The 20,587-nt window shown below is 38.0% G+C and overlaps 1 protein-coding gene across 1 annotated transcript; it reads right to left on the minus strand.

Annotated features, from left to right (window-relative positions):
- Positions 1-213: 213 nt before the first annotated feature.
- LOC121387384 (actin-related protein 3-A) lies at positions 214-17,988 on the minus strand. The gene is made up of 11 exons (XM_041518483.1): positions 17,845-17,988; positions 16,003-16,183; positions 15,106-15,216; positions 11,891-11,986; positions 9,802-9,909; positions 8,674-8,817; positions 7,216-7,389; positions 5,142-5,234; positions 4,288-4,413; positions 2,396-2,479; positions 214-1,618 (listed from the first exon to the last, which is right to left on the minus strand). Exons 1-11 carry the CDS (start codon positions 17,886-17,888, stop codon positions 1,523-1,525), a joined length of 1,257 nt encoding a protein of 418 aa, XP_041374417.1. The 5' UTR covers positions 17,889-17,988; the 3' UTR covers positions 214-1,522.
- Between the last annotated feature and the right edge of the window lie 2,599 nt (positions 17,989-20,587).

Below are 20,587 nucleotides of genomic sequence, written 5' to 3' on the forward strand. Positions count from 1 at the left end.
AGACTATATGTCAAAATCACCAAATGTTTGATATTGAAAAGCCGATTATTAAATCAGTGTGCTCTAGTGGTATTGTTAAACAAAAACTAATTTTTGCAGACAGGACATGATATAACATTTGATATAACTAGGCAGTATATACCACAGCATTTAATATACGTGTAACAATGCAGTTAAAGATGAAGTGAAGAGAAAAATGACAAGTCAGCTGTGCAGATTTGTATATGAAATGTTTATTTCTAGTATGTTACAATCATTTGGTAGTCATCAGTCGAGAAGTAAATCAAAGCCTCACACTAATATATAAAAACTAGGTACATGTTCCCTTTGTCAACATAGCACACACTTTCTGGCTAAGTCATTTCTATACAGGCCTTAAAAAGAGACGATATTAGCAGTATCTTCGTTCAAACCTTTAGTCCTGTACATCTAATGTATGCCCTCAATTATAACGGTCCATTATTTTTAACTCTATAATCTATCTTTTCACCTGCACCATATTAGTAGCATACTTTCTTGACAAGTTGAAATTTTGAGACATTAACTAGTGCGATTTCCAAACATGAACAAACATGTACCTCTAAAACTACATTGTATTATTGATAATAAAATATTTTTCTTATATACACGTGTCTTTATAAAACACAGTTACATGACCAAAAGCTTTTCGGCATATACAAATTGATACCGAATTACACAAATACAAACTAATGTTGACTTTTTATAATAACAATCAATGCTAACAATTAGAAATAGGTTGGCTGGGTATTTCTTGTACAATCTAAAGTTCTTTCAATTCTTTCTTTCAGCAACAAAATAATTAACAGCACCGTGTGATAAAAGCAATGAAGAATAGTTGGCTAGTAATAAAGAGAGAATACCGTATTTGCGTATACTTTTATTTATAACATGTTTAGCAGTTCATTCTTCCAGTAACAACAATGACTGGACTTAACAACATGATAGCAGCAATAAGAAATATTTAGCTAGTACGAAGAAAGAGGCCATAATAAATTACCATTTGCATAATTATGTATGTGGATATATTCTATGAATCTATTTTGAATATTCTTTCATTTACTTATAATTATTCCCTCAGTAAAAAAATAAAACTAATAATAATAAAAAAAAATTGACAGGACTATTCAGTATTTGGCATGTAAAAAATCAAAAACAAAAAAAACCTGCACTGTAAAATAAAATCCTATATTTGATAATACATGTATTAATTTTAAAAATGAATTTCTTTCATTTTCATCTCACCTAACGTAAAAAGGCCACACATTGTCAGCACAATTCAGTATCAGAATGTGAAATATTTAGCTAGTAATAGAAAGGAAAGCTTAATAAAAGTGAAATTCCCATATATGCATACAAAGGCCTTTTTTTTTTTAATTTCAAATTTCTTTCATTTTTCCTTCCGGTCATTTTGTTCCATAAGAAACCATGTTGACAGTTTGATACAACATTGCGAGAATTGTTCGATTGTTAAAATGAGTGTTTACATCAGCATCACAGACGTCTACGTCATCGTTCCAAACACAGGGTTGTGACGACAGATGCTGGGACCGTGTTCATCGTAGTCGGCTTTCGTGTGACATACTTGGTAAAACTCGGGCTGAAAAAAAAAGAAGTAAATAAGTGTACTTAAAAAAAACACTGTAATTAAGAATAAGGATAATGAAAAAGATGCATTATTTATATATTAAAAATAAAATGAAAATTATACATTTATATAATTTAGCTTTAGTAGATTTTACATAATAAATTATAATAATAAATGTATTTAAAACACACGGCCCCAAAAAACTAAAACTATGTAATATGTATGAACTTTTAAGGTTACTAATTAGCAGCACAGTATTTTTATATGCACTTTCCTACACACAGGACATCACATACCACATCCTTTAATATACCAGGGCTGGGAGCAAGCTCAATTTGTAGTTTTCACCTGAGTTAAACTGTGGGTACAGTCCTATGATTCAAACAATCATAGGACTGTACCCACAGTGGCACTACATGGAACCGTCACAACCAATGCCTCATGACTGGTATATATCAAAGACTGTGGTATGTGCTGTCCTGTCTGTGGGAAAATTAATTTAAGAGATCCCTTGCTACTAATGGGATAATACATGGGGTTTCTGTAAGACCGTATGTCAAAATCGCCAAATGTTTGACATCCAAAAGCCTATGACTGATAAATCAATGTGCTCTAGTGGTGTCGTTAACCAAGACAAACCTTTTTTTTTTTTTTACATACCATTGATGCTAGCATACTTCCTCCAAACCACACAGCACATCTGTGCATATAATGGGAGAGCTTATGATTAATAAATCTATGTGCTCTAGTGGTGTCGTTAAAGAAGACAAACTTTTGTTTTTTACATACCGTTGATGCTAGCATACTTCCTCCAAACCACACAGCATATCTCTGCATATGATGGGAGATCACCGTACATTCTATAGGCTTAGGCTGGAAACAAACAAAGCAAGCGATCTGAGAGTATTGCTAAAACAAACAATTTCTCCGACGGACCCCAACACATTTTAATATCTCCCAAGTTCTAGGGCTATAACTCTGTTAAAAAGGGCTATAACTCTGTCAACAAGGGCTATATCTCTGTTAAAAAGGGCAAATCCCCATGAAAATCAAACTTGATCTGTAACTCTACATGACAAAGCTAAACACAAAATATCAGCTCAATATCCAGGGTTTGAAACTTGCTAACAAATATGGTGGCCCCAAAAATAATAATGCAAGTTGACAAATTATGATTTTAATGTAGAATACAAATATTAATATTGGCTCATCTGTTATAGCTCTAAAAAAGATACTATTATTTGGGCGACTAATGCCATTATCTTTTTAATAGTTATGTCGCCCAAACAGGACACTGGTTGCATTTGGCAAATTGGCCACAGGCCGTTTCGAGCCCTGATATCTTTCAAGGCATTGGAAAAAAATATCCAGAAAACTACACACTGCTTACTCTATTGCATATGGACCGGCCTCGGTGGCATCGTGGCAGGCCATCGGTCTACAGGCTGGTAGGTACTGGGTTCGGATCCCAGTCGAGGCATGGAATTTTTAACCTAGATACCGACTCCAAACCCTGAGTGAGTGCTCCGCAAGGCTCATTGGGTAGGTGTAAACCACTTGCACCGACCAGTGATCCATAACTGGTTCAACAAAGGCCATGGTTTGTGCTATCCTGCCTGTGGGATGCGCAAATAAAAGATCCCTTGCTGCCTGTCGTAAAAAGAGTAGCCTATGTGGCGACAGCAGGTTTCCTCTAAAAAAATCTGTGTGGTCCTTAACCATATGTCTGACGCCATTTAACCGTAAATAAAATGTGTTGAGTGCGTCGTTAAATAAAACACTTCTTTCTTTCTATTGCATATGGAAATGTATAAAAATAATTATGGGGACTGTTACTTTGGTATTTCACACACATTAATATATGGATGCTTGCCACCTTCAGTGCAAATTGTAGGCCCACAGGTCAAATAGAGTTAAAATAGCAACAGATTTAAACTTGTAAGTATTAACAAAAAGTACACTTATTGCCTTCCAATCAGTCACGTGTGGGAAATATGAATTAGTGAATGCACCGCAAGCAGTATACAGCGAGTCAGCTTGCATGATGCTGGGCGAGATATCTTGCCTGTAGTATCCAGATGGTTAAAACTTTCTCTGGGTGGGAGTCGGTATCTGTGTCTGAATCCATTAGTTCCAAGTGTTAAATCTGTTGGTTTAACCACCACACCATCAAGTCTGGTGTCTGAACCCAATAAGGGTTAAATCTTAACCACCACACCATCAAGTCAGGTGTCTGAACCCAATAAGGGTTAAATCTTAACCACCACACCATCAAGTCCGGTGTCCAAACCCAATAAGGGTTAAATTTGTTGGTTTAACCACCACACCATCAAGTCTGGTGTCCTAACCCAATAAGGGTTAAATCTTAACCACCACACCATCAAGTCAGGTGTCTGAACCCAATAAGGGTTAAATTTGTTGGTTTAACCACCACACCATCAAGTCAAGTGTCTGAACCCAATAAGGGTTAAATCTTAACCACCACACCATCAAGTCCAGTGTCCAAACCCAATAAGGGTTAAATCTGTTGGTTTAACCACTACACTACAAAGGCAAGTCATATAGAGCGTTCACTATTTTTTAAATATCTATTGAGTGCAACAAGATATGGAATTAAAGACTGAAAATTAGGCGACAGTTTTAACAACAGAAGCTGGCCACTAATAAAACCACTGTATTACCTTGATTCTTCCTCCACTCAGCTCCTCGCTTACTTTCAACCTGGCATCAACAATCCTCTTAATGTCACGCTGCAACTTGCGGCCGAAATCTCGGAACATTGTTGATCCTCCTGACAGAACAATATTCTGCAAGAAAACATCAGCAAGTTAATCAGGTATGGGTTGGTTTATTGTAAATACGAGATTGGAAGAAAAATTATAATTATCGAAATAAGATCAGCTTTGTTAGGGTAAATTAAAATTCATACCACCAAAATTATAAAATTTATTCTCTTGATGCTTGTGAGAAAAAAAAAAAAGTAATTATTAAAAAAAAAAAAAAAATCATGTATGAAATAGGAAAATCATAATAGGAATATCTTGTTTGTGAGAGTTAATTTGTCATAAGTTTCATAATAAAGATGATCAATTTGTTTTGTTTAATGACACCACTAGAGCACATTCATTAATCATCAGCTATTGGATGTCAAACATTTGGTAACTCTGACAGAGTTTTAGAGAGGAAACCTGCTAGAGTTTTCCATTTATAGCAAGGAATCTTTTTATATGTACTTTCCCACAGACAGGAAAGCACACAGCACGGCATTTGACCAGTTGTGGTGCACCGGTTGGAACGAGGAAAAAAACAACAATCAGTTGAATGGATCCACTGAGGTGGTTCGATCCTACAATGCAAGCACCTCAAGCCACTGAGCTAAATACTGCCCCCAGACATGAGATGATCAATCAGACGTGTGACTTCAAACTGACAAAGAAAAAAGGTGCATGTATTATTGTTAAGTAGGGGTTTTTCGGGACAGTCTCAAACACTGGACGTGCACTCTGTTGATATTCCTTATAACACGGTTGCTCACTTTATACAATCCACGCCGTACATCTATCGGACAGTTCTGAATGACGTCACCGACAATGTCTGAAATTGGCACTGTGAAGTCAGGATTGGCAAACTGGAAGTGAAAGAAAAGACAAATATAGAATAATTTGGAAAGACTAGGTGAATTTGGGATGTGAAAACTGAAGGTGAAAGAAAAGACAAATATAGAATGATTTGGAAAGACTAGGTTAAGTCGGGATGGGAAAACAATAATGGTAAAATATTTAATACTGAATGATTGAGAAATAATTTGTGAAGTCAGGATTGGCAATCTGGAAATGAAAGTAAAGGTTTTTTTACAATAGGAAGGAAAGGAAATGTTTTATTTAACGACACACTCAACACATTTTATTTACGCATTATGGTGTCGGACATATGGTTAAGGACCACACAGATATTGAGAGGAAAGCCGCTGTCGCCACTTCATAGGCTACTCTTTCCAGTTAGCAGCAAGGGATCTTTTATATGCACCATCCCACAGACAGGATAGTACATACCACGGCCTTTCTTACACCGGTTGTGGAGCACTGGCTGGAACGAGAAATATCCCAATGGGCCCACCGACGGGGATTGATCCTAGATCAATCATGCATCAGGCGAGAGCTGTACCGAAGTTAACCTATAAGAACCATATTCCATATCTAACATTATAGCTATTTTAAAATCTGAATGATGTCAATATTCGAACAATGTCACTTTGCATCCTCCTACAATATCACTGAACTGGGTGTGTATTGATTCCATTTTCAGGAGGCTGGAAATTTTTTAATGCTAAATAACTACTAAAATAAAAGTGTTTTCTTTGCATATTATCAAAGCATCTGACTATGTGGGAAGAAAATACCATTCAAAAATTGTACTATTAAAAAAAAACAATGAAATGAAAATATGCAAGGGACGCAGTGTTCGAGATAAAAAAATTGGGCAGTATCCCAGTTGGATACTAACATTTCAAAATCTGGAATCCCACCTGAGAATTTAGTATACCACTTTAATGGAAGTCACAAATAACATCGTAACAAACTTGGACGACGCAGTTCTCGTTCCCAGTCTATTGCTATGCCGCAATCAAAATCGTGGAATACGTGAAATTCGCAATCAAATGGAATTCGGTAAAATGATTTGCTGCATCTATCAGGATACCATTAATCTTGAACATTGGGAAGAAATACTGCCCCCCGAACCGTTTTTTTGCCAGTCAGCATCACAACAAGATACATTATTTTTTTTCCTGCCGTCCAGTCAGAAGAGCAATTATTTTATGTTTATATTCATACAATAGTTTGAGTGAATTATGTAAACTTTTGATTTGGGCAGGAATACAGGGCTAGCTCTGGGTCCACTGATAATTTCGCCAGATGATCTATCAAACTTCAAAAACTGCAGAAATCTGGGTTTTATTTAACAAAATATAGATTTTTTCATGAAATTATTTCGCCAATTCAAAATAAAATTTGCCAGCCTATTGAGCCCTGATATGTTATATTTATTGAGTACGAAATGAAAATGGTGGTGCAGGAATGTCCTGTTATCGACCTCCAGTCACACTGTTTGCACATATCTCTACATGGAAGAAAATCTCTGGTCCGAGAAATTTATCGTAGCCAAGGACTATGGATAATTAGGGGTGGGAATCGGTGAACTGTAAACAAGAGGAAATTTAGAGGGGTCCCGGAAATTCTAGAAATCCTAGGTTAAAATCTACACCATCTGACACATTTTGGAGGAAAGGACGATTAAAATGAGAGGAATCGCAATGTTCCATGAGAGGCAAACAGCTGATCCAAAGAGAATTCCCACCCCTGATAATATATTATGATAATATATGTTATATTTATTAAGTACGAAATGAAAATAGTAGTGCAGGAATGTCCTGTTATCGACCTCCACATGTCTCTGGATGGAAGAAAATCTCTGGTCCAAGAAATTGTTTGTAGCCAACGACTATGGATAATATATAATGATAATATATGTTAAATTTATTGAGTATGGAATGAAAACGAAGGTGCAGGAATGTTATGTTGTCTATCACAGACCACACATTTTACACATACCTCTGGATGGAAGAAGATCTCTGGTCCGAGAAATCGCTCGTAGCCGACGTCTACGGAGAAAATCTGTTTAGTGATGGCATTGATACTCTCGTACTTCTTCATCCACTTTCCCGGGTCCTGGTCGTACTTGGCAAACTCCTTCGCAATATCCGGACACACGTAGCTGAACTTCTCCTACAGGAGAAAGAAAAGAAACATTTGTTTAATGACATAGCAGTACATTTTAAACTACAGCTATTTGGTGTCTAACATACTATCTTCTCAATACTACATATGTATACATGTCGGTCAATAGAAAAAAAAAAAGAGAGTTAAATATAGTAACGACTACCATACAGCAGGGTGTATTATAGAGAATACTGCATGAGTGGCCGTTAGATATCATTTATTTTATGAGTTAACAAGTTGTGAGATAAATGGTATCTAACGGACACAAGTGTAGTATTCTATTTCTTACATACCCTCAAAAAACAGGTTTTAAGCAAATTTTAACATCTGTATCAACTAAACGTTACATACAGCCCTTGCACACATAGCTAACTTGACCCATGATTGTCAGGTTAACTATATGTCACAATGTAATCCATTTCTATTGTGCTGTTTTTTTCATTGGTTGTATGGCATTGGTGACCTGGTCATCACCTAGAAGAAGCCAGTTGTCTTGAAATTGTTATCAATTATTTATTGCCCTACTCTATCAATAGTAAAAGAGAGCGATACACTATGGTGTGTTAAATATGATTTATAACCCTACTCTATCAATAGTAAAAAGAGCCATACACTATGGTGTGTTAAATATGATATTTATAACCCTACTCTATCAATAGTAAAAAGAGCCATACACTATGGTGTGTTAAATATGATATTTATAACCCTACTCTATCAATAGTAAAAAGAGCCATACACTATGGTGTGTTAAATATGATATTTATAATCCTACTCTACCAATAGTAAAAGGAGCCATACACTATGGTGTGTTAAATATGATATTTATAACCCTACTCTATCAATAGTAAAAGGAGCCATACACTATGGTGTGTTAAATATGATATTTATAACCCTACTCTATCAATAGTAAAAAATGTAACACTGCAGCATGTTAAGTACAATATGGAGAGTAAGAAAGGAAGGAAATGTTTATTTAATGATGCACTCAACACATTTTATTTAGTTATATGGCGTCGGGCATATGGTTAAGGACCACACAGATATTGAGGGTGGAAACCCACTGTCACCACTTCATGGGCTACTCTTTTCAGTTAGCAGCATGGGATATTTTATATGCACCATCCCATAGACAGGATAGCACATACCACGGCATTTGATGTACCAGTCATTGTGCACTGGCTGGAGTGAGAAATAGTGCCATGGGCCCACTGATGGGGATCAATCCCAAACCGACCGTGCTACCACTGGGCTATGCCTCGCGCGGTCCGTGGAGAGTAAGGAGTTACCTACCTTGATAGCTTTAGCAGTCTCGAGGGACTGTTCTGGAGGGATTCCCACCTCACGGTCTCTCAACAGCTGCTGGATGAAATACGTGATGTCACGGCCGGCGATTGGAATGTGTTTGATACAGCTGCCGATCACGTAGCCTTCCGCCTGTAGATAAAATAACATTTAAAATTCAGTCAAATAGTTTTATGTTATAATGCCAGTGAATAGAGTTCTCTACTGGATAAATAAACAAAGTATATACAGAACTTTAGATTTTTTACGACTACTGTTCACCTATAACAGTAGTGTTTCCCAAAGGACACTGGGATATAGGACATATTTTATGGTGCACCCACATTATGAAGCAATGATTATTTTCTTTTGTTATTTTTAAATTTACAGATTACCTATTTACAAGATATCCCAGGGAAGAGTGGAAGCAAAACCAAGGGTATTCTCCCCACTGAAAAATTTGAAAAATAAATGTCCTAAAATGCAATGTCCTGCATTCTACAAGTAAAATTCATCCTGAAAAATCTTCGGGGTATACTTTTTTATTACATGTATTTAATATTTTAAAAAAATATCTTCGGTACACTTGTACCCCCCCCCCCCCCCAAAAAAAAAACCCCACCCTGAAATTAATGTTATTCACTATGAAATCATAAATTAAAAGTAGCATATTTTTGATGATCATTCTAAAATAAAGGGTTAAAGTTTAAACAAAAAAAGCATAAACTTCAATTTTCCTTCATTCCGATTCATTTTTTTTTTTAAATTTACATTCACAAATTAAGGGAATATTTAGTAACACAGGGCTTACAAGTGCTTTGTATGATGTAAAACGGTTTGACATGTACAGATTAAATTTTAATTTAAACTGCTTGCATTTTGGGACAAGTTCATTTTTTTGTGGGGAAGTGAAATTTAAGAGTTACTTGCCCGGCGGAAAATTGAAAATTTTAGTATATGGCCAGCCCTGGGTTTCGACATGGATATCATGGGGAAGTTATAGGATAAATCCTGCTATACCCCATTAGACTGTTCAAGGAGATTTCCATACTGTATAAACTGCAAAGAGTCTGGTAAAAATCTATCATGGGGAAATGGATAGAAAAGTGAATTGTGTGGTGAAGCCATAATACATACCACTGGAATAACATGGGTAACGCCGTCTCCAGAATCTATGACCGTCCCCGTCAGAGTTCGGTCCCCAACTTGACGAGACGTCCACGACGCAGCTAAAGCAAGAACAGCCTGAAATAAGTAAATGACAGTTAACCGATTCATATCACTGTGTAGTCAGTGGCTAATGCATGTCTATGTAGGTGTTTAACAAACCCCAGCACATCGCTTAATCTTTCCTTAAAGGGACAGCCCTCAGTCTGCAGACACTCTAAGATGTTTGCGATAACAGAGCCTTGTTGGCGACTACTATTTCATACTAAATACATTTTCTTGTTTAGAATTTTAGAATACCATTGGCTGTATATATTGAATGTGTTTGCGGTCGTATACTAATGTTTGTAGCACTCAGTTTTTACTTTAATTTATTTTTTCGTACACGTACAAAATTATTGGTAAGTAAAATCCTGTTTGGGCTACTACAAGCATTAAGATAACAACAAACACATTCATGGATGTGAGAGGGGCTGGAACAAAAAAGCTTACTGCGGCCGGGGTCCAGGTGCCGCTCAAGGGCCCCTGAAGAAAAACAATTTGCAACCCCTGGACCTGCCAAAAATTGCATTCAATTCTAACAAATCTAAACTGGTTATAACTTATAATATAAGGCACACATCATAAACATGCAAATGAATCTTGTGTGGTCAACAGTACTGAACATCATGTTTTGGGTTTTTTTTAAACGAAATGGAAAAGCGTTTCCGTGTAGCTCTCACATCCCTGCACCTTGTAAATACAGACACTGATATTTTAAATAAGAAAATATATTTAAATTGTATGTTACGGCATCAAAAAGGCTCTATTGGTCGGACATATTTTACAATGGAACCTTGTGAAATCTGGACTGTCCCTTCAATGATTCTAATGGAAAGTGAATTTTTACGACAAGAAAGGAATGTACATGTATAATGATACATCAGTACATAGTTTAACGTCTGCCTAATGAACCTAACATAATGAAAGACGTTTAATCAGGAAAGGTAAATTAGTTGAATGGCACCCCAGCACATTATTTAATAATAACATGAAATTTGTAATAAAATGTTTCTTAATGACACATCAGCACATTGTTTAAACGTGTGACTCTTAGTTCATAGTAGTAAGAAAGAAATTAGTGTGGTGGCCGAACATCTTTCCGCTAACTGTAAAAGCTTACCTATACTTTGTACTATCCATTTTAACCAATAGGAAGGAAATGTTTCATTTAACGATGCACTCACCACATTTTATTTACACTTATATGGTGTCAGACATATGGTTAAAGACCACACAGATATTGAAGAAGGAAACCCGTTGTCGCCACTTCATGGGCTACTCTTTTTTCGATTGGCAGCAAGGGATCATTTATATGTACCATCCCATAGATAGGATAGCACATACCACGGCCTTTGATGTACCAGTCATGGTGCACTGGCTGAAGCGAGAAATAGTCCAATGGGTCCACTGATGGGGATCGATCCCAAACCGATCGCGCATCAAGCGAACACTTTGCCACTGAGCTACGTCTTGCCCCTGTAACCTATAGATTATGGTCTTCTCTTCTTATGTAACTTGTTGACTGGTTATATAGCCAATTTTCTTAAATCAATGCTTTTATTAGAAAAAGAAAGGAATGTTTAAATGACACCTAGTGTTTTCCATTAAAATTTGGCAGGGCATAGTAGACTAACCATTTTCAGAACCCTTTCTTTTACTAAAAGACAAAATATTTATTGAAATGAAAATAAATGTAATTAATGTGCATGCTTTAATAAATGAATGGCAAAGTAAATAACAAGGTTACTTTATTAATTAATAATGCATTTTAAGAGTGTTTTATCAAGGCAATTTTAGAATTAATTATTGAAAAAGGCTAGTTTAATCTCAGGGAAGTATGGCACTGATTAAGGTAAAATGGTGTCAGACTATTGAGGCACCCTAGTAAAACAAGCTAGGGAAAACAATGACTATTAACTCGTAGCAGTATGACAGAAGTGAAGTGTCTTTACATCTTTCTAACTATAAAAAAAACTCTCACCCTGCACTATCAAAGATAGTGGCCCCATACACTCACCTGTACAGCGATATAGAGACCGGGGACGTTAAAAGATTCAAACATTATCTCTGCTGTGTACTCGCGGTTTTCTGGTGTGTTGAGTGGAGGTTCAGTCTGAAATGTAGACGAAGTATAATGAAACCTGAAACTGACTGTAACAATCACATAGGTGTCAGCCTGTTGACCAATCCCAAAACTAGTTATTTTTACAGCAATAAATATGTTCAGAGATGCCAACCCCAGTTGGAGTGTCACAGGAATCCAGGCCCACCCCCCAAAATAGGAATGTTATCAGTGATTGCTCAGGAGCGCATTTTTCAACATTTTGGTAAAAAAGAAAGAAATGTTCTATTTAACAACGCACTCAACACATTTCATTAACGGTTATATGGCATTAGACATATGGTTAAGGACCACACCGGTATTGAGAGAGAAAACCTGCTGTCACCACTTCAAGGGATCTTTTATATGCACCATCCCACAGACAGGGTAGTACATACCACGGCCTTTGATATACCAGTCGTGATGCACTGGCTGGAATGAAAAATAGCCCAATGGGCTCACCGACGGGAATCGATCCCAGACCGACCGTGCATCGAGAGAGCGCTTTACCACAGGGCTACGTCTCGCCCTGACATTTTGGAAAAGTCAAGTTCAAGGCCGTACCTAATCAGCAAACATCCCGGCTGTTTGGAAGACTGATTGCTTGACTGGTTTATTCTATATCGCCATGCTTGCTATTCGGAATCCATTTAGGTTTAAAGAACAAGACAGAAAACAATTGTTGATGGTGAAGAGGGAAAATGTTCCATTTCTAAAGTGTTAACAACATTTGTGCCTTTCAAAATACGATCCGACACCAAATACGTAAAATTACAATTTTCTTTCTAAAAATCTGAATTTCGAACAAGACAATCGTCGTAACAGCGTAATCTATGCACTAAATTTGTAATGATTCCGACAAATTCGTAATGGTTGGCATCTCTGTATGTTTAGACAGTCATAACACCAGGGCTAGCTCTGACACTTGCAACTTCTAAGAACAATTGGTAAATTTAATTTGAATTTGCATAATAATTTTTTTTTGTAATTTAAAAGATATCTTGTTGGAAGATGGCTGTATAGATATTTTCCAACAAAAATTCAATTAAATTACAATTAAAAAAAAACACACCTCATTTTTTGGATAATTTGGCCAAATGTTGTGATCATCCAAAGCTAGCCCTGAGTCACCTGTACGGCTTGGGTTTCTGTCAGAGGGTAAAATGGGTATGGTGCCATACCCAAATGTTTTACAGATTTTATTTTTTTAAGTTAACCTTTTAACAAAATTAATGACTCTTTATCATTACTGTATGATTTTCTTAATCCTAACCCTAAACCTTTTTCTTTCTAGGGGAGACCCCCATGTACCCCATATCACATTCAGCACACACGGTGTAAATATTCAAATTTCATAGCGCCATACCCAAAGATTTCTTTCTGGCAGAAACACTGGTACCCACAATTATTGACACACTCATCACTGCTTAAGTATACAGTGATGAAGTTGTCATCAAGAGAAAATAAGGTTTAAATTTGTTGTATCATGATTCCTCAGCAACTGTTTTACATCAATAATGTTTTCGAGCCGGTTTACAAATTTCTTTACTATCAGAATAGTGACAATCTCTGTAAGCGGAAGTATATTTGTAAGGAAAACCAAAGTGGTGATCAGGTAAGTGTGACAAACCAGTAAGAAGTGGCGATCAGGTAAGTGTGACAAACCAGTAAGAAGTGGTGATCAGGTAAGTGTGACAAACCAGTAAGAAGTGGTGATCAGGTAAGAGTGACAAACCAGTATGAAGTGGTGATCAGGCAAGTGTGACAAACCAGTAAGAAGTGGTGATCATCAGGTAAGTGTGACAAACCAGTAAGAAGTGGTGATCAGGCAAGTGTGACAAACCAGTAAGAAGTAGTGATCAGGTAAGTGTGACAAACCAGTAAGAAGTGGTGATCAGGTAGGAGTGACTAACCAGTAAGAAGTAGTGATCAGGTAGGAGTGACTAACCAGTAAGAAGTGGTGATCAGGTAGGAGTGACTAACCAGTAAGAAGTAGTGATCAGGTAAGTGTGACAAACCAGTAAGAAGTAGTGATCAGGTAGGAGTGACTAACCAGTAAGAAGTGGTGATCAGGTAGGAGTGACAAACCAGTAAGAAGTAGTGATCAGGTAGGAGTGACTAACCAGTAAGAAGTAGTGATCAGGTAAGTGTGACAAACCAGTAAGAAGTAGTGATCAGGTAAGTGTGACAAACCAGTAAGAAGTAGTGATCAGGTAAGAGTGACAAACCAGTAAGAAGTAGTGATCAGGTAAGTGTGACAAACCAGTAAGAAGTAGTGATCAGGTAAGTGTGACAGACCAGTAAGTAGTGATCAGGTAAGTGTGACAAACCAGTAAGTAGTGGTGATCAGGTAAGTGTGACAAACCAGTAAGAAGTGGTGATCAGGTAAGTGTGACAAACCAGTAAGAAGTGGTGATCAGGTAAGTGTGACAAACCAGTAAGAAGTGGTGATCAGGTAAGTGTGACAAACCAGTAAGAAGTGGTGATCAGGTAAGTGTGACAAACCAGTAAGAAGTGGTGATCAGGTAAGTGTGACAAACCAGTAAGAAGTAGTGATCAGTAGGAGTGACAAACCAGTAAGAAGTAGTGATCAGGTAAGTGTGACAAACCAGTAAGAAGTGGTGATCAGGTAAGTGTGACAAACCAGTAAGAAGTGGTGATCAGGTAGGAGTGACTAACCAGTAAGAAGTAGTGATCAGGTAGGAGTGACAAACCAGTAAGAAGTAGTGATCAGGTAGGAGTGACAAACCAGTAAGAAGTGGTGATCAGGTAGGAGTGACAAACCAGTAAGAAGTAGTGATCAGTAGGAGTGACTAACCAGTAAGAAGTAGTGATCAGGTAAGTGTGACAAACCAGTAAGAAGTAGTGATCAGGTAAGTGTGACAAACCAGTAAGAAGTAGTGATCAGGTAAGTGTGACAAACCAGTAAGAAGTAGTGATCAGGTAAGTGTGACAAACCAGTATGAAGTAGTGATCAGGTAAGTGTGACAAACCAGTAAGAAGTAGTGATTAGGTAAGTGACAAACCAGTAAGAAGTAGTGATCAGGTAAGTGTGACAAACCAGTATGAAGTAGTGATCAGGTAAGTGTGACAAACCAGTAAGAAGTAGTGATTAGGTAAGTGTGACAAACCAGTAAGAAGTAGTGATCCTCTGGCTCTGCTCGTAGATATTTAAAGATGGCCTGCTCGATAAATCTCTCCATCAGATCCCAGTCTTCCACAATACCATGTCGAATTGGCCACTGAGAAAATCAAACACAATTCATGTACAAAATAAAATATGAATTGAAGCTAAAGTTTGTGAACATACTCCATCATTAATTCACCATAAAACTAAATGAGGAATATTTTCATGTTTTCTGGAAGTTAAGGTAAACTGTATTTCTTAATACATTTTCAAAACAAAATTTGCCGGATTCCTAACAAATAAATGATCTGTGAATTTAATAATGACCCAACTCCACAGTATCTAATTTACAGGAAAATGTCTTTTTACTGGTATGTTTTTTATTTATATAAAAAAAAAAATCTGTAAACTTTTTGTGGAACCACAATCTTTAAAGTAGAGTTGGGCCATTCTTGCACACAATCAAGAGTTTTAAACTTTTACACATAATGATACTGAACTGTATGATCGCTTCATAAAACGGAGCCTTGGTTTGTTACTTTCTCACCAGGGCTTCTAGATTATGGTAGCCCCAATCCCATGGCTAGTGATATTCATTGTTGGGCTAGTAAATAACTAATGCCATGACCGATGGCTAGTGAATTTTTCTTTGTCAAATTGTTGCAGTTACGTCATATTTTGTAAATATAAATATCCTGCCCCCACCCCCACTCTTAGTGTTTTTAAGCTCTGTTTACTCTTTAGGTGACATATCCGATTATTACTAGTATTTAGTAAAATTGTATTAATTTAAACTAAAGTAGGGCTAATGAATTTTTAATTGTGGCTAGAATTTTTTTTAAATCACTGATCCCAATGGCTAGTGGATTTTATAAAAATTCTAGAAGCCCTGCTCACTCACCTTCACCGAGTAAGCTGGCTGATTTAGTGCTTCGTCGCCGATGTAAAAATCTAAATCTTCGACACCCTTCCCGAGTCGTCGTGTGGCCTGCTCACCAACTCCCGCAGCTTCCTTGATGGCAATGGCCGACGGCATGATAAATTGTGGCTCTGTGTTACCCGCGAACCCCATCTTTGTGTAACTGTAACAGATGATTTTACTCCTTAATTCATCTACTAGAGCTCATAAATGAAAGTAAAATTTGTTTTATTTAATGACGCCACTAGAGCACATTGATTTTTTATCTTATCATTGGCTATTGGACATCAAACATATGGTCATTATGACACTGTTTTTTAGAGGAAACCCGCTGTTGCCACATAGGCTACTCTTTTATGACAGGAAGCCAGCAATCTTTTATTTGCGCTTCCCACAGGCAAGACAGCATAAACCATGCTTTGTTGAACCAGTTATGGATCACTGGTCAGTGCAAGTGGTTTACACCTACCCATTGAGCCTTGCGGAGCACTCACTCAGGGTTTGGAGTCGGTATCTGGATTAAAAATCCCATGTCTCGACTGGGATCCGAAACCAGTACCTACCGGTAGAGCTCATAAATGTGTCTATAGATGTAAATCAACTGAATACAGTTGACAGATTGCTAGCCTAACAGTTAAAGTTTGTTTTGGTTAATAACATCACCAGAGCACATTGATTTATTAATCATCGGCTATTGGAAGGAAGAAAGGAAATGGTTTATTTAACAACGCACTTGACACATTTTATTTAAGGTTATAATGGCGTTGAGCATATGGTTAATGACCACACAGATATTGAGGGAGGAAACCCGGTGTTGCCACTTCATGGGCTACTCTTTTCGATTAGCAGCAAGGGGTCTTTTATATGCACCAATGACAGAGATTGATCCTGCGCATCCAGCGAGTGCTTTACCACTGGGCTACGTCTCGCCCCGTGACTATTTGATGTCAAACATTTGGTAATTTTGACATATATAGTCTTAGAGAGTAAAATCGCTACATTTTTACCATTAATTAGTAGCAAGGGATATTTTATATATGTACTAACCCACGGCCTTTGATATACCAGTCGTGGTGCATTGGCTAAAATGAGAAATAGCTTAATCGGCCTTTGATATACCAGTCGTGGTGCATTGGCTAAAATGAGAAATAGCTTAATGAGCCAATCAACGGGGATAGTGTACTAAATCAATCAAATTCAGTCAGCAGACCATTCGCCTGAATTGCTTGTACCCATATGCATACATGGAATGGATTTCACTAAAATTACTTCAACTTTCAATGTTGAATAATTCATGGCAGAATATTGGAAGATTTCTTTTATTATAATATCTAGCTTTGAAAATTAATATTTTGTGAATATAGTGATATTGGCATGAGTTTGACTCATACCCCACTTTCAATGGTAAGGTTAGTTTTAGGGTTAGCGGTTAGGGTTAGTCTTTAGAGCCTTGATATAGAGGGGTACGGGTTGAACTCTTTCCATGATATCTTCACCCTTGTATTAGTGTAAAGTTCATCCAGGAACCGTAATGTTATCATTGATTCAGAATATTATTCAAAGGTGGATTCATGGGACCCACCCCCTTAAAATAGTCAAGAGCCCCCTTTCTTTCCTTCTTTTTTTTTTTTTCATTGGGGAACCATTTTTAGGAGTTGGTTTATGCGCCCTTTTCCCGTTAGTGTCGCCGCAAAATATTTCCTGGATCCGCCCCTGTGATCGATGCCATTTCTTTTGACTCAGTTGAATGACTGACCCACGACACACCCCTCCAAATTATTCACCAATATTGCAATTCAAACATCGCGTTATATGCACACTTACCCAGTGCCATTGTCAATAACAACGGCTGGAAGTCGGTTAGCCATGACTGTGGCCTAACGAAACGATTAATATTCTTAACGCAGAAGAAGTTTTAAAACTGTTTATGGAACCGGTGATTCAGGAAGTACTTCCCAAGATGGCCGATAGAGGAAGTGTTTCCGTAGGTTAATAATGTTCCACCTTAACGTTGAGAGCACCACTATTATATTTTGATAAATTTACGTAGGCCCTATTACGCGTAGTATAATCATAGCCTGTTCCATCGTTTTATCGCCAATACACCTAAACATTTTATAGTATCAATACATTTGTAAGTTCTCACATTTGCAAATATGCTCTAAACGCCATTCACAAATTACTGTACAAAACGACTAACTACGAATTTTTCATTATAATCTATTCTATCAGCAGCCGGTCAACATCATCACGGGACGGGGGATTCTAATGTCTGTCGTCCCGGCAATTTGTAATTTGTAGTTTGTCCGGTCCAAATATCGGAAAGGAATTTCAGCCAAAATCGACCCCTGATTCAATACTGTCTTTCTGCGCAAATCCAAATCCAAAAGTTCATGTCGCGATACAATCATGATGGTTCAGTTCCAGCCATGACTCACTGATAATTTCTTTTTCTACAATGAATACCTGATTTTGGCCCTGACAATTATCTGGTTCCATCTCCGTCTGTAGGAGGACTGCCAGATTAGGCCTACAACGCGCAAACACAGAGTCAGTAACATAGCGAAGCTTCCGTAAACGAAACGGCATCCAAATGCGCTAGGGTTGTCACAATGCATCGATGCGTAGCCTGCCACCCCCACCCCACCGGCAATCCCAATCCCCCCCTCCCCCCCCCCAAAAAAAAAGGGGCACCCGTATGTCTATCAAGCGCGTGTGCAGGGAGAGGGGTGTCGAAACACCCCTGCTCCAAGAACATTTTCTTTTTTAGGCATTTTCAGCCGATCATGACTCAAAACTAAAAACGTCTCTCGTTTCGGTATAGACCCTCCCTCCCCTCCCCCCATACATGCACGTTCCTGAACATGCACCTGCCTATATATCTACTTATTAAATATGTCTTTAATAATGTATCTATGCATGAAAACAAATGCAAACCTCATCAGATTTCATTTATGCCCTATATATTTCATGTCTACTCTGGACATCGTGAACTTGATGGAATGACTTCTGTGCCAGAATACCTTATTAGGGCGCGATGTAGCTCAGTGGTAAAGTGCTCGCTTGATGCGCAGTCGGTTTAGGATCGATCCCTGTCGGTGGGCTCATTGGGCTATTTCTTGTTCCAGTAAGTGCACCACGACTGATATATCAAAGGTCGTGGTATGCACTGTACTGTCTGTGGGATGGTACATATAAAAGATCCCTTGCTACTAATGGAAAATTGTAGCGGGTTTCCTCTCTAACACTATATATCAGAATTACCAAATGTTTGACATCAAACAGCCGATGATCAATAAATCAGTGCGCTCTAGTGGTGTCGTTAAACAAAATATTATTGTTGTGCCCTCTTCGTGCAGCCCGGGGCGGGACGTAGCCCAGTGGTAAAGCGCTCGCTCCATACGCGATCGGTCTGGGATCGATCCCTGCCAGTGCACCATGACTGGTATATCAAAGACCGTGGTATGTACTACCCTGTCTGTGGGATGGTGCATATAAAAGAACCCTTGCTGCTAATCGAATAAAATGTGTTGAGTGCGTCGTTAAATAAAACATTTCCTTCCTTCTTTCTTCGTGCACGTTAGCCCGAGTACTCTGACTGTAAGAGAGCTAGACGGACATTTGGACATAAACACGCTCTCATTACAGTCAGAGACCAACCTATGTCTTTTTTTGGTAATTCCTGACTACCAAACGGTAGGCAACGAGTCCCGCTCTAATACCACAACAATCCTATGTTTGACGTCAAATACCTTTACATCAATCATTTTCGAGTTAAGTGATACCAAAAAATCCACATATTAATCACTAATACACATACTACAGAAAGAAACCCGACAGCACCCACATTCAGCTACGCTTCGTGACACTCCGTCGCAACAATTACAAAGCTCGGCGATCTATTTCGAGACTGGGCGATTCCGCCTTGTGCAGCAGTTACAGGGGTCGTCTCATAAGAGGAGGCAGTACGTAGCACATACATTTGTCGTATCCTGTCGATAACACCCCAAATGTATCCTTCAAATTCAAAATGGAATCAATAATGTGTAATTGTTTTGGTTTAATGACGTAATGAAATCCAAATTCATCCAAAACGGCATTAGCCAACTCTTCCATGTTGTAACTTCGCTTGATATGAGACGGCCCCTGTAACTGCTGCACAAGGCGGAATCGCCCAGTGCGCGATCACGTGGTCTACGTCTCGAAATAGATCGCCGAGCTTTGCAATTGTTGCGACGGAGTGTCACGAAGCGTAGCTGAATGTGGGTGCTGTCGGGTTTCTTTCTGTAGTATGTGTATTAGTGATTAATATGTGGATTTTTTTGTATCACTTAACTCGAAAATGATTGATGTAAAGGTATTTGACGTCAAACATAGGATTGTTGTGGTATTAGAGCGGGACTCGTTGCCTACCGTTTGATAGTCAGGAATTGCCAAAAAAAGACATAGGTTGGTCTCTGACTGTAATGAGAGCGTGTTTATGTCCAAATGTCCGTCTAGCTCTCTTACAGTCAGAGTACTCGGGCTACGTGCACGTATGTGTGTGCTGTGTATTATGTGTGCGTGC

This window comes from Gigantopelta aegis, chromosome 13 (assembly GCF_016097555.1).
Source record: "Gigantopelta aegis isolate Gae_Host chromosome 13, Gae_host_genome, whole genome shotgun sequence".
Taxonomy (NCBI): Eukaryota; Metazoa; Mollusca; class Gastropoda; order Neomphalida; family Peltospiridae; genus Gigantopelta; species Gigantopelta aegis.

Bases quoted from the DNA above. Each gene is read 5' to 3' on its own strand.
- LOC121387384 (XM_041518483.1), bottom strand. From the start codon at position 17,888: ATGGCTAACCGACTTCCAGCCGTTGTTATTGACAATGGCACTGG. The intron at 8,818-9,801 runs GTATGTATTATG...TTTTATCTACAG, and splicing joins TTACCCATGTTATTCCAGTG to GCGGAAGGCTACGTGATCGG. The intron at 7,390-8,673 runs GTAGGTAACTCC...TTTCTCCTGTAG, and splicing joins AGACTGCTAAAGCTATCAAG to GAGAAGTTCAGCTACGTGTG.